The sequence below is a fragment of the Suillus subaureus genome, assembly GCF_016647635.1.
Source record: "Suillus subaureus strain MN1 chromosome Unknown BJ212scaffold_1, whole genome shotgun sequence".
NCBI lineage: Eukaryota > Fungi > Basidiomycota > Agaricomycetes > Boletales > Suillaceae > Suillus > Suillus subaureus.
The window spans coordinates 1,912,804-1,928,023 of record NW_024538557.1 but is presented as its reverse complement, the minus strand read 5'-3'; the positions used below and the strand labels follow the sequence as shown (position 1 = coordinate 1,928,023).

Here is a 15,220-nt window from a genome sequence, read left to right as displayed (position 1 = left end):
GCCAGATGAACTTCATATCGTCTCACCCACCATGGATTGACCAAATCAACAACAGTAAACACTTGGATGATTACATAACAAATATTGGTCAAAGTGCTGTGTTAACCTGACTCAAGCTACAATGGATCTACCTCCATTACCACAGCCTATTGATGGCTCAGGTGTCTGGCCTGATCATCTGCATCAAGCCCATGACACTCTGTTCTACATCTATTGTCATGCATTGCAAGCACTCCAGACTTGCAGCAAACTGCACTGCATACATTTTCATGCTGAGGCCATTGCCAACAATGCCATACCACTACTACATGCACTGGAGAATTCTTCTTTGGTAGAGGGCATTCCTATGTCCTGGGTTCTTCAAGTCACAGCAAGACTTGGAATGCTACTGAAGCAGCTGCAGCAGGCTGAAACAACAGCACAAGGAGGGTAAGCCTACCATATTTACTGCAGTAGTTCTAATATCTAGTCCTTTGCCAGTGAAACATCAAATATTTCAGTTCTACAGCCAATCACTACTGAACACACTGGAAAACCAGGGAGACCATGTAAGGTGCCAAATGTTCAGTTGTTGCATGAATTTGCCTCTCCTGGTCGCCATCTACAACAAACCAAACTTGCACAAGTCATGGGTATCCACCATAATACTTTGTGCTCCTACTTGAAGCAGAACAATGTTAGCTACAAGTATAGCTTAATCTCAGATGCTGACCTGGATCATGCTGTTTGGGAATTTCGTCAGATGAAACCAAATTCTGGAGTTCACTATCTTACTGGCCATCTATGACAGCTGGGCTTGTGGATACAGCAGCAGTGTATTACTGCCTCTATCCACCATGTTGATCCCTTAGGAACTGTCCTCTGACAACGCACTATGATTCAATGGCAACAGTACAAGGTTTTACAGCTGAATGCTCTGTGGCACATGGATGGTCACCATAAGCTGATTTGTTGGGGTATCATAATCCATGGTATCATTGATGGGTATTGTCGCACAGTAGGCTATTATTCTTGACTAGCCACCCATATCTGATAGATATTGACTTTTAGATGGTCACCATTCATCCTAGCACAAGCAATAGTGCATTCACAGTGCTTGAGGTGTTTTTGAATGCAGTCACTCTCTATGGTACACCTTCAAGAGTACGAGGTGATAGAGGTGGAGAAAACAAGAAGGTATCAGTTTATATGATCATGACTAGAGGGCCTAACCATGCAAGCTTTATGTGGGGATTATAAGTAACCACACTTTAATTGCTTACATTAGTTGTTCTAAAATCTGCTGCCTGCTAGATCAACTCACAACAGCAGGATTGAATGATCCTGGGTTGAGGTCAGCACTCAATTTGCTCGCATGTGGTGTGCATTTTTCTACTGGCTCAAGAGGCTTCATGGACTCAATGTATCTAATGCCCAGCATCTTTGGCTATTACATGAGCTGTTCCTCAGACAGATCGAGTCTGACTGTGACACATTTTAAGCTGAATGGAATGTACACCCTATCTCTGGAGAAGGACATGATCAAAGCCCAAATGTATGTCATCTAATAGCTCAGACACAGCCAGCTAAATAAATTGATTTTGATTTTGTATCTATCAGGATATGAGGCTTATGGGCCAGCTCAAGCATGGACTATATGCTGACAATTGTGAAGGAGTCCATCCTGATATCATCAGACAATACTATGGAACTGCAGGAAGGCCTATTCATTGTGCACCCCATCAAACTGGAGCAGGTCATCCCTCAGATGAGGTATACTCAGCTTCTAGATCTACTGATGGAGAATCAGACAATGAAGAATCAGAAGAGGAATGGGAAGATATTAATGATGCAGAGGACATTGGTACAGAAGATCTACAAGAGCTTCCCCAGCTTATCGCTGCAGATCACAATGCCCATTTTTACCATAAGCCTGTCTGTGTCCCAAAACATGCCAGTCCTTTTCGCTCTGCTACTCTTTACAACACCTTTTGTCAAGCCCTTGATCAAGTACAAGAGGCAGAGCATATCCCAGATGGATTTGGTATTCTTCCACATGAATGGGATGATGACGAGTATCCTTTGCATGAAATAATTCAATCAGGATGACAAGGGACCAAAGAACTACGAATCCCCTTACCTGACTTTATTTGGTGACCTAGGGCAATCCAGTGGTGTTGAGCACTTGATATTATGATCAGGCTTTTGGAGCTTGCTGGTACCAATGTTGAATCAGATAGTGACACAGATAGTACTACTGCTAGTGTTGGTAATCATGATGATTCTGATGGCTAATTACAATTACAATATCTAGACTATTAATATAAGAGTGATCAGTCTGAATTGACTATGTTAAGTTTAAAGTGACTATGCAATTATATGACATGAGCAGCCACAGATCACATGATGGGTAATGTGGTTGAATTCAATTACAACCACTTTCATACTACTACAATCTATAATCGACTTTCTTTTTTTTCAAATACTTCTGTCCTGTCTCTACCAGTCACTCCTTCACTACTCTTTGTTTTTTTCAATTCTTTCATATGGCTCTCAAGCATAAGCAACAAGCCAGCAGCTCTCATAAAACTTCATCTGGTTCCAATTCACATCCTTCTACCTTGGAGTCTAAGCAGATGGAAACCTCTAGAAAATCAAGCTTGACACTAGCAGTTAACTCTATTCTGCAGGAATTGCTCAGAGGTTCAGCTGGATCTTCAACTGCCTATAGAAAGGCCAATAGCAAGGCCAACCAAGGTTTAAAGTCTGCTTCTCAATCACACAGCAGGTCTAAGGCCCAGATGGTCCCCAAAGTAAGTGCCAGCATGTTTGAAAAGGAGTTGTTGCTTATGCCATGGACTTGGAATACTTGTTTACTAGTCAAAGTCAGCTTGTCCTCTTGACTTCCAGTTTATAGCTGGTGAAATCATTTTCATTCCTTGTGGGACAAAACAGGTAAGTAGTTGATATTGCGACTACTATTGGCTGAGATTACTGATTCTAACCTTGTTAGCCTAAGAAGACCTTGCATTCATACATCCCCCTTCTGACACCTGTTCTTCACAATCCTCAAATGCCAACTCTGGTAGAAGTCCAGACTCTTGAAGTCATGAGACTAGCAATCACAGATCATGATGATGGTATTGTCATCAGCAAGAACTGGTCTTTTATGCTCTTTGACCTTGAGCTTCACAAATTTTTCCTATGACTCTTCCTTTATCTTGATGCTTTGCCAAAGTTGCCTAATCCAGATTACAAGGAGCACCAAGATGAGATCTTTCAATATCTGCCCCAATACTATCTGTGTGTCAAGGAGAAGTGAAGAATTGTAATCCCTCCTGGTATCCAATTCCTGATGGATCATTGGTGGCATGAAATGCAAGGACAAATAAGAGAGGTGGATTTTGAGAAAATGTGGTCATTCTAGGTCAGTCCTTAGTTCATTCACTTCACACAGACTACTGATAGCTTATTTCTTAGCCACTTGCCAGAGCATCCCAACATCAGTGTTACAAGGATGGGACGAAATGAAAAGGGAAGGATAAGATACCCTCTCTCCCATCTAGATCAACATCTCATGATCTCACCAAGTCTGAGAGCATATCTGATGACTCAGATGACGACTCCTCATCCAAGTCAAGCTTATCCAAGCCCCCCCAAAAAAGCAAATATTGTCAAGGTACAGTCCATTGGTTTTGTTTGTTGATTGTCAATAGACTCATGATGAACATCAGTATTGCCAGGAACTGATGATGAGATCCTGCCAGCATCAGACTCCAAAAACTTATCTGAATCAGCCACTATAGTTGACTTAACTGCAAGTGACAATGAATACCCTGATAACTTCTTCAGTTCCTTCAAGCTAGACAATCATGAGGTTGTAGCTGAGCCAGAGGTAGCAGTGGAGGCTGACCTTGCCCCTTTCGAGCCTTTTGAGTCACCTGGGCCTGTCTCAACACTCCCATCACAGACTGGTGAAATTTTTGCAACACCAACCTTACAGGCCTCTGGGTCTTTTGTTATTGATCCCAGTCTTGATAACCCATGGGAAGGAAATCATCTCTTTGATTTCTAGGTCCTATCATTTAATTTGTAATTATTTTGCACCTATATTGTCCAAGTCATACCCAACTTCCTATCGCAAACTGACACTACAGATTTATCCCTCCTTTTAAATGCACTTTTATATTGTGGTTTATATTCTGTTAATCATACATAGTAACTGTCTCTTACTACAATCTTTTTAATTGGTTTATTTCTTGTAAGTCCAAGTGGAAATGAGCCTTACCATGATAAAAAAACATACATAAATTGTCAGAATCATACTTTGTTTTGGGGGGAGACATAATATAATTTTGGGGTGACACATTTTTCTTAGGGGCAACACTATTTTTTTCAGGGGGGGCACACATTTTTCCTGGGGGTCACACATTTTTGTTTTGGGGGGACACAATAATATTTGTGCAGATTCAACAGCATAGTTGATGGCCTTTGCAAGGTGTGCAGCTGGTTGTTTGTGGACAGGGAGTGGGGGCATGATGTGGAGATCTCGAGTATCCACTAAGTAGACAAATCTGTAGGGAGAGATAGGATGTGGTCAGTGTATTAATATGACTCAATTACTACTCTGAGGTTCACTTTGCTCTGATTTTCAAATCTCGCTCTTCTGACATAAATGCTACCACTGCTGCATATTCTGCAGGTGTAATATCGGTGATGACCTCAGATTATGGTAAATATTAATCTACAACAAGTATAAATCAGCCTACAATTGTATTGGCTTGAGGATGTTGAAGTGCTTTGAGGATGACTGCACAGTGGTCTTTGTGATGATGAATGGTTAGAGAGAAGATTGGTAGGTGATAAGTGATCTGAGAAATACTAACCTAAGCTTAAAGAATCTTGATTATCCAAGTCTGTAAATTGAATGTTGAGTCTTGTCTTTATTGCTATCTTGAGGTCTTCAAGAACTTGTTTGTCATGAACTTCTGTGTCTGTTGGTACATGATGGTGCAAGGAACATGGGGGTTTTTCAAAGTGTTCTTGTTGTACACATGGAGGAGGGGGGATCAAGCTGTGTGATGGTGATTTTGGGAGCCAAGACTTTGAACTCTTTGAGAACTTAGAATAGATAACTGGAAGAGCCATGATTGTGCTGGTGACAGGCATTGAGAGAGAGGTATGATGACAACAACCAGTGGCCTACCAATCAGGGCCTGCTCCACTGATATTCAGATCTAGTCAGCTGAAAGCCATGTGCCTGAGGTAGTGCTGTACATCACTACACAGCAGATTCTTGCAGGATGGTGTACATTCCATGATGCTACAGTAACATATAGTGACATATAGTGCCATACACCCAGTACATAGAGCTCTTGAACCATTGATATATTATTTTAACACAATTGAAAAAAAATACTAGTAGTACTACTACAACTCGGAGTTTGAGATAGCATAGTAGAAGTCCTTGTCAATGTATTTGTTCAAGAAGAATGTCTGAGCAAAATGAGCACTATTTTCCACTGTTAGACATGAATCAGCAACATGGCCAAAGTGAGGGATAATGTGAGCCAGAGAATGAAGCTGATCTAGTGGGAGGATGTCACCTGTCATATGCCATTCCAGACTCTCAACTCTAAATCCACTTCTCTGGATATCCAGATCTGAGATCCAGATCTCCAATGATCTGATCTATCTTTATCTTCCTTCCAGAATCCAAACCCTATATCAGTGCCCAACCCCATTTAGACTTCCCCTGTCTCCAGACTCCAGTTAACTATGTTTCCCTTCTGATTATTGATCTGTTACATACATTTCATTTCTGGTGTTCATTATTTGTGATCTGTCCTACTTACTAATAGACTTTGCATATGCTTCATACATAGCCTTTGTGTTTGCTGACTGATTCCTATATGATACCTACAGTATATAAACCTCCTGTAACTCTTGGAAATACTTCAGTTCAAATATCATCTTAGTTCCTGCTCATTCCTGTATCCTCCAGACTTGAGCCAAGTCTCTTGTCATATTCTGAGTCTTAGGATTGTATCCTAGACTACATCTCTGGCTCTACCTTAGGGTAGTCTATCCTCCGTTAGTTTCTAGTCTGGACTTTGTCCAGATTAGTCTTATCCACTTGTCCAAGTAACATCTGGACATCCATTGGATTTATCTCACGTTTCAGATCCAGACGTCTGTTGTCTGCCCTAATCAAATCCTGGAAACTCTGGACAACTGTTCTAGCCCCCAGAAATTAAGGGCACATACTTGGGAAAGGGGCACAGCATATGAGCTGAGGCCAAGCCCTTGTGATCCAACCCCCTTGAGCATGTGATCTGAACATCACCAAAGGGAGTCCTTGCTGATCACATTGCACACTTTAAAACATGCATTTGCATTGTGTGTTCTAGTAAGTTACCATGTCGCTGAGGCATGACATCCAACTGTTGAATGTATGTAAGGAAATGTGCAGCCCATGAGGCACTACTACTAGTTCCTCGTGGAGGAAGTGGTTGCATGATAAGGTGCACCTCAACAACAGCATGGCCTGCAAGTTGCTCAGACATCAAACTCAGAAATAAAAATTTGAAAAAAATGTACCTTTAAGCCCACTAGTAGGCCATTGTTCATGTCTGGTGTCATCAACAGCAAAAATAGCAGCATTGTAGTGGCCATACTTCCAAGTTGTGCTCAGGGGAGATGCATTGAGCATGAGAGCAGGAGGAATGATCGATGGGGGATGGTATGATGCCTGCTGCACATGCACTTTGAACCAGACCATAAGGTCATCAAATGGAAGAGGTGCATCAGACAGTGCTTGGCGTTGTCTCCCCAGCAAGTGGAATGTCTGAGCCATACCACCCTCTCATTGAATATAGTCAGTGAGTGCTCCCTGCAAGTTGGGTAGAGATAGTTTTTCAGCAATGACATCAACTGGTATGCATCATATGGAAGGATCAAAATTGAGGTAAATTGCTGTTGCACCAACCACGAATGTGCGGAGAGGTCTGGCTGCTTTGATATCCAAAGAGACTTGCTCTGCCTTCCTGAAAAAATTGGTCACAACATGCTTCGGCCCCCAGAGATCATGTGAAACTGTCTGCAAATGAGCTTCATCAATACATGTCAGTGGACCTTCATCTGAGTCATGATGTTCCAAATCAGTGTCCATCATTTAAGAAGTGGAGGCTTCAAGTTGTGACTGTGATTCTGACCAAGCAATTATTGATGTCATGATCTGAAAATTTTGACACTTTTCTTGGCGATCAAGAAACTGACATATTTGAGGATCATAATTGATGTTGTTGGTAGAATCTGCAGGATCCTTGATTAGGGTGATGTGAGCATGCTTGGTGGTGTTGGCAGACCACTGCAAGAGAGAACTGACTTGATGTATACTGGGCACAACACTCTGCATCAACTCCAGTTTGGGTATATGCCAGTTGTCAAGGACCTGTTTGCTCTTGGCACCTCAATGTGCACCGCAAGCAATTATATCTTGCTTATGTTTGTGGAATTCCTCAAGGGCACCCAGAATCTTTTGACATTGTGCTTGATTGATCATAGTTGCTTGTGATAAGTAGCAAAAATCCATCAGCATGTGAATAGCTATGATGACACCATGGGGGGCTGCATCTGCAATGAGAGCAACAATATAATGTTGCATGTCATGCTGGGCTCTTCCAGTGACTTGTTTAAGCTTTGAAATACCACAATGGAAGCATTGGAACATCATGAGTGGTTGTAAAATGGAGAAGTGAAAGTCTAGTTCCTGCTCACCAACAGCTGTGAGACACCACTTAACATTGTGGCCATAGAACTCATGGTGCCAGTGATGGAGGGATTCTGGAGTCAAAAACAGATATGGATCTGCAAGTGGCCAATTGCGCTAGAATGGCTGGGCCACACTGCTCAGGTGGAAGGTGGCACATGCATTGAAGTAGCCTTCAACGTCAAGAGGATCATAATCAATGCTTGAAAGCTGGCTGAGAGTTGTTTTAGCTGTTTGAGGGGGGTGTTGGAAGGCATCTCCAAAATTCTTATACATAGCCATAGTTACTGGCAAGGTCTTTCCTTGAACACATGCAAGCATGCATGACTCAGGTGTATTGACAATGTATGAGGCTAAGGGGGTAAAACAATATCTGAGGTTCCCAAGTGGGTCTGACATCATCTGCCCGATGTGTGCAGCTTGCTTGGGCAGCTCCAGCACAATATCTAGACATTGGTGGACTAAGCAGGCCTTGAGAACACTCTGCATCCGTTTCACCAGATGCCAAAATTCTGCAATTGGAAGCAGCACTGTCAGGAGGAAAGCATGGGAGGATGTCCTTATTTCAAGTTGCCATCTTGATATTGGCAAGGCTGATCAACCAGTCATGTTGGTAATGTTGGTTTTATTGGGAGAAAGGATGATGCCTAACAATGTTGCACCATCCGGAAGTTGTGACTATGACAGGGTGTGAGACTTAGTAAGACAAGCTTGGAGATCGTTGATGCTGTAGAGTACATACCTGCATTGACCATGCTGTGTCCCCCATCACCCATTCACTGTAAATTCATACTGTATGTTCTGCTGTATCATACACACATTGAGGTGTGAGATCTATTCTGTTTGCAAAGAGTGGGTAGCCAAAAAGCAATTCAATGCAATCCAATGGATTGTGCCAGTAGAGATGTAGATGTTTCTTGGTTGGGTCAGTCGTTAAGATGATGTGGTACTGCCACTTCGGAACAGAAGGCAGCAGCTCAGAACAACCATGTAACTCCTTGGCAGTATGAAAGGAAAGGGGCAATGCTTTAACCTTGGAAGAAATCAGCACTTGTGACAGCAACACACTCACTAACTTAACATGTACTAGTTCCAGCCCCAGGAACTCATCTATGGCTGCCATACTTAAGGATGAGCACAGGAGAAAACTGCCAAGCTCCCAATCCTGACAGGACACAAATGGATAGTACAAATTGTCTTTGTGATGTACTGCATAGGGATCCATGTTAAACCTATCTAGAAAGGTCTGGCCATGCTGTCTTCTTACTTGAGGGTCTTATATAAGTTGAGGTGAAATACAATGACTATCACAATTGTACTTCAATAAGACTAAGGTGCCAGCTCCTCAAGTTCACAGTCAACGGATTTCCTACTTCTCAGTTGATAATGTGTTGTTCATGGGTGGCCAAAGGGTAATAAATTACTTCTTTGCTAGATCACTTCTTGATAGTAAAGGGAAGTATATATTTTGTTAGGTTAACTTAAACCTAGTAGGTAATATGGACCTCTGCTAAATCAAATACAATAGACTGTTGTATAGGTGACCCCTGTAAGATAGTATACAACCAATCTAGACTAGAAATACTATAGTTTTTAAAGGCAATCTTGAGGCCTTCACTTTCTTCATAATCTCACACTATTGAGACAGAAAGAGGGAAAACTCCTGCACTTCAAATCTTATGAATCTCATGGTTTGAGACAAGAAAGAAGAGGGAAAAACTTGTTGATTATGTGAGAATGGAGTCCTTAATATACATATTAGAAACCATCCTTACCCAGCAATGACTCATTACTGGATTAGTAAGAATATGCTTACAAACCAAGCCTTTTTGGTGTGCTGAATCAGCTGCTTACTAAAGTACATGAGTAAAATATTACAAAGCATGACAAAACATGATAAGTCATGGAAATTATCCTTACAAATCAGAATATTACCAGTCACATGACATGCTTACAAACTGAACTCCATACCATGCATGACAGCGCCGATATACATGTACCTTCATGGCATCCCTGAAGTGCTTGACATAAGGCTTCTCTGAAGCTTGGCTGCCCAAAGGCTCTTCAATGGACCCTGGCAGATCATTCTCCAAGCCAACCATGCCTCTGTCATTGCCATAGAAATAGTCTGAGTCACTTGGCATGCCATGGTGAGCATCCAAGTCTGCCTTTTCCCCACTGTCAACTTGAACTTGAAAGTCCATTAGGGAATCTTGTAAAGGACTTGGTATTCTGGAATGATGAGGGTCAGATAACAACTCAGATGAGTTGGGAGTTGTGTGCTGGTCCACCAACTGTGAGTCTTGCAAAATTTGTGCTGCACTCTCAAGCTGATCTATTCATCATAGGCAGGATGTAAGGGGCTGGCTCAGGTGTCGCGAAACTGCCTGAGCACTCTTAAATTGTTTCAAACAGTTAGGGCAGTTGAATGTCATTGAGTAGGGATGGAGGTACTACTAGAAACATCCAAGTCAGCTACGTGATTTGTATGTAACATTAATGTGCTGGTACGACTCGGACTTGGATACTACTACTACTAGTAAGTACTTGGTAATTAAACATCTTACAGCCTTCAATTTCAAGTTGTAGGTTTCTCTGACATTCATCTAGTTGTGTGCTACCATGGGCTGACAGAAAAAGCAACAAGTCGAAGCCACATCAGTGAAGGTTCAACAACTCTGCTAGGCTGCAGAGCAAAAGAAAGAAAGATGGCTCTCACTCTGGTGAGAGAGAAAGGCCTCTAACTCTCTAAGGTGTTGGTCAAAGTGCACTGAGCAATATGTTCAACCCTTAAGGGAAGCAAAGAAAGCAAGGATCCACAAAGTGACACCAGGTCAACTCTGGTGAAGTGCATGCACAGGAATATGGAGTGCATACAAGCACAAAGTATGGGAATAGGGCGCATGCTGTGCACAAACATATAAGAAACTAGTAGAAGTCATGATGTTGTGAACTGAGGCTGCTGAGAGGAGACTGATGCTGATGGACTGATGCTGAGGGCTAGGGCGATGACTGATGCATGCTAACTGAAGATAATGGATTCTCACTCTAGAGATTAACTGACATGATGGTGGTTGGTGTATGAAAACTTTTCTAGGCAACAGGTAAGCTGTGCCTAGGCACACTCCCAGGGCTTGGAAGTGAACAGGGAGCACTCCATGTATGTAAGTGATGTAATGTAAGGGTCCATGATGGAATGATATATTGTATGATGCCAGAAATGGTCTGATAATGAAAATAAATAGAAAGAGATGCACCAGGGGACTGGTTGGATGATGAATGAAGGCTCCAGGACACTGTGCAACATAGGGCAACTGAGCATGGGAAAAGCATGCTAAGCACGTGTGCAGGAATGCATCACATAGTGTGGGAAAGTGTCATGCCTCTGGCACATTTCACAGGAAAGTCATAGCTAGTGAGTTGTGCATTGTACCAATTGTCATGAGTCATAATATGTGTGATCTACGCCTAGGGGAATCTCATTCTCTACATCAGTTCAGGTTATTGAATCAGACAGCATCGACAATGATGAACCAGCAACATCGGTCCAACCTCCCCATCACCATACAAACTGACCTAGTGCTAGCACTAGAAGAAAGAATTCTCAGTTAGAGAAGATCAAGAATGCTATCCAGACTCCAGCCAGAGCACCTGGCAAATCAAAGGTTTGGAATGTTGTTGTTCCCATTGATGAGCCTGAAAATGTGATGACTCCAGTGGTGATAAAGAAGAAGGGAAGAGGAAAAGCGGGAACTTGCCAGCTTCAAGTTGAGAGGAACTTGAGTGCAATAGTAAGTACATGCCTGGTCAATGTTCATTTCTCAGTACTACTAATATCTAGTTTTCAGCAGAAGGCATCTGAGTCACTGGCAGGCCCCACTGCCACAGGTCCCACACCTGCTCTACATGTCATGGACCAAGGTTTGGATTTCAGGATCATCCAATTCCCTCAGCATATGTACCAATTGTCAATTGTCTTCTTCATACCAGTCCATGCACCCAATGTCATGATAACATCCTTGTTTCAATGAAAGGTCAAAAGAGATTGGTCAATGGATGCCAATAAATTGGCGTCCAGAGAAGAGGATTGTGATATACAGTGGCTCAAAAAACTGTCCACATGTTTTTGCATTTTTTACTATTTACAATATTGTGTGAGAATACATAAAGACCTTAGTGACATGCTAATACCATATTATAGTGCTGCTTCAGGGCTTTGGATTGAGCACCACATCGTGAGAATCAGAGGAGATATGGTGGAGATACAAGGCTTACAAAATTATGACTCATGCGGACAGTTTTTTGAGCACATATTAAAACTATACAAATCATCATTTATGACACCATAACAATCATGCCACCATTAAATAAATTATAAAGTGGTGTCATTATGTCATTTTAAAACCATATCTAACTATACAAACCAAAAATTTCCATATGTCATGGTTATATTCACCATGAAAGCCACCCCCCCTGCTCAAAGGGATAATATCCTCTCTCTTTCCTATTCTGGCCTCTCTGCTTGTCAAATTTCCTCTAGAACTGGAGTATCCAAGTCCACTGTGGCCAAGTTCATCAAAGAAAGTCACACAGACAAGGAAAACTTCTGTGAAGGGTGCCCATCCAAGCTCACCTCTACTGATAGGAGGGCTATTATTCAACATATCACTACAGGAAAGGCTGATAATGCTGTCCAGGTCACCTATTACATCAATTCCACCATCACATTCCCTGTCTCTTCACACACTGTGAGAAACATTCTCAAGACAGCTCATCTCAGGTCAGTAACAAGGAAGAAAAGGCTTTCCTCTCTATCACACATATGCAGAGATGACTAACCTTTGCCTTAGCCCATCAGAATTGGATTACATGGACTGGAAGCATGTTATATGATCATATAAGACCACAATAAACAGGATTGGGTCAGATGGCAAGGTATATATGTGAAAAAAGAAGGGTGCTAGTCCTCTCTGCATATGTGTGATAGAGAGGAAAGCCTTTTCTTCCTTGTTACTGACCTGAGATGAGCTGTCTTGAGAATGTTTCTCACAGTGTGTGAAGAGACAGGGAATGTGATGGTGGAATTGATGTAATAGGTGACCTGGACAGCATTATCAGCCTTTCCTGTAGTGATATGTTGAATAATAGCCCTCCTATCAGTAGAGGTGAGCTTGGATGGGCACCCTTCACAGAAGTTTTCCTTGTCTGTGTGACTTTCTTTGATGAACTTGGCCACAGTGGACTTGGATACTCCAGTTCTAGAGGAAATTTGACAAGCAGAGAGGCCAGAATAGGAAAGAGAGAGGATATTATCCCTTTGAGCAGGGGGGGTGGCTTTCATGGTGAATATAACCATGACATATGGAAATTTTTGGTTTGTATAGTTAGATATGGTTTTAAAATGACATAATGACACCACTTTATAATTTATTTAATGGTGGCATGATTGTTATGGTGTCATAAATGATGATTTGTATAGTTTTAATATGTGCTCAAAAAACTGTCCGCATGAGTCATAATTTTGTAAGCCTTGTATCTCCACCATATCTCCTCTGATTCTCACGATGTGGTGCTCAATCCAAAGCCCTGAAGCAGCACTATAATATGGTATTAGCATGTCACTAAGGTCTTTATGTATTCTCACACAATATCATAGATAGTGAAAAATGTCAAAACATGTGGACAGTTTTTTGAGCCACTGTAGACCAGATGTCCATAAGGGCACACATTGCAATCACAAATCAATGAGGGGCTGCACCAATGATGAGACCAACTAAGTAATACTGAAGATCACAGTGGACTCTGCCTGTAACTTGCTTGAGCTTTATCATTCCACCATAATAGTGACAATAGCCTGTGACTACCTGCAAAATCAGGAATTGAAAATCAAGTTCCTGAGCTCCAACAACCACAATGCACCACTGAAGGTTGTGATTGAAAAATTGCTTGTGCCAATGATGCAGGGCCTCTGGAGTTAGAAAGACTGAGGGGCAAGCAAATGGCCAATCTTGCCAGAAGGATTTAGACAATATACAGCACATGCATCAAAATAACCTTCAAGGTCATTGGGATTGATGTGTATCTTAGTAAGCTGATTGAGAGTGATATGGTGTGTATGTTCTAGGTGACAAAAATTGACACTTCCAGCTTGGTCCCTTGGGTAGCATCTCAGCTCAGCTTTGTAATTCTTTAGTGGTACTGAATGACAGCTTTAATCCATGGATCTGTAAAGTAGGGATGTGATCAAAAAGTGCAAGAAGGATATTAAGAAATATGAGAAGGATAAGAGACTTGAGAGTTGTGAGAAGGAGAAGATACTCCAAAGTTGTGAGTCCATAAGATCTCAAAGTGCCAGCACTTGTGAAAAGCACTCACCATTGGGAACACTAGAAATTCATTGATTGCAGCCATACTGAGAGGAGAATGAAGAAGAAAATCAGCAATTTCCCATTCCTCTTTTGATGCAAAAGGATAGAATTTCTGCAATCTGCATACTTGTCCATGTCAAAGAGATCCAAAAACATCAGGCCATCTGGAGAGTAACAAGTCCCTGTGCCTTCATACCATTCCTCTGCACTCATGAATTCCTCTCCTGCTGCTTCAAAGAAGTCAATGTTCATGTGGGCATTGCTCCCAGCATCAAAATGCAAAGGCATATGGTGAGGAATTGGATCAGGGGATCACCATAATTGTAGAACTGACTCTGCAAACTGAGAAATGTCTACCATATCACAAATAGAACTATGACATTGTCACAAGTTCCAAATACAAATCATTATTCTTTCCTTGGTACTCATAAGAAACCCTTAAAGCACCCAGAACAAGCACCTGTCTTAGCATCTACTCAAATGCCCATTAATCCTAACCCTACAACATCTGTATTGATATTCATGCAACCAACAATTCCTTTAGCACCTACAACTTCTATCATCCCTATAAACAAGTATGACTTCTTGTCACATGATCCACCTAGAACCTTCCAGAACCTTTCCACAGCAGCCACATGTACAGTGGCTCAAAAAAGTGTCCCAATGTTTGTGGGTTTTCATGTAATTGCTTCATTGTGAGTCAGGGCATGGGAATATGACTAAGCTATAGGGAGGTGTCAGATGGCTCCGCTTCTTGGCTTTATTATTGTTCCTTACAGCGTGGGAATCTGACATTATCGTGTGAAGATATGGACATTTTAATTTGGTGACTCATTGGGACACTTTTTTGACTTTGAGTTTAAATAATACAATCTCTATAATTCTAGTACTTGGTGGTTCCTTCTCTTGCTCTAATCACTTCTACCACCCTTATAAACACACTATCTATCAATTTCTAGCATTGCCCATCAGCAATCTTCCCCTGCTGTACTGTTACTCTCCCCCATAGCTGAAATAGCCCCTATGGAGAATCTTGATACACTGCAAGCAATCTCCTGAGCAATTTCCAGAGTTGTTCAATAGAGTTTATGCCTGAAGACTG

At 41.8% G+C, this 15,220-nt stretch overlaps 3 protein-coding genes across 3 annotated transcripts; 2 read left to right on the top strand and 1 right to left on the bottom strand.

Annotated features, from left to right (window-relative positions):
• Window positions 1–874: 874 nt before the first annotated feature.
• On the top strand, window positions 875–2,088 carry BJ212DRAFT_1474588 (uncharacterized protein; the record flags this gene model as incomplete). The annotated part of the gene is made up of 4 exons (XM_041339115.1): window positions 875–997; window positions 1,051–1,129; window positions 1,482–1,534; window positions 1,600–2,088. 4 exons carry the CDS (start codon window positions 875–877, stop codon window positions 2,086–2,088), a joined length of 744 nt encoding a protein of 247 aa, XP_041200283.1.
• A 437-nt stretch (window positions 2,089–2,525) lies between these two features.
• Window positions 2,526–4,054, top strand: BJ212DRAFT_1294711 (uncharacterized protein; the record flags this gene model as incomplete). The annotated part of the gene is made up of 6 exons (XM_041332236.1): window positions 2,526–2,792; window positions 2,890–2,934; window positions 2,993–3,119; window positions 3,231–3,282; window positions 3,546–3,658; window positions 3,714–4,054. The coding sequence occupies 6 exons, from the start codon at window positions 2,526–2,528 to the stop codon at window positions 4,052–4,054; spliced, it is 945 nt and encodes a 314-aa protein (XP_041200282.1).
• Window positions 4,055–13,491: 9,437 nt separating this feature from the next.
• On the bottom strand, window positions 13,492–13,791 carry BJ212DRAFT_1258044 (uncharacterized protein; the record flags this gene model as incomplete). The annotated part of the gene is made up of 1 exon (XM_041329909.1): window positions 13,492–13,791. The coding sequence occupies one exon, from the start codon at window positions 13,789–13,791 to the stop codon at window positions 13,492–13,494; it is 300 nt and encodes a 99-aa protein (XP_041200281.1).
• Between the last annotated feature and the right edge of the window lie 1,429 nt (window positions 13,792–15,220).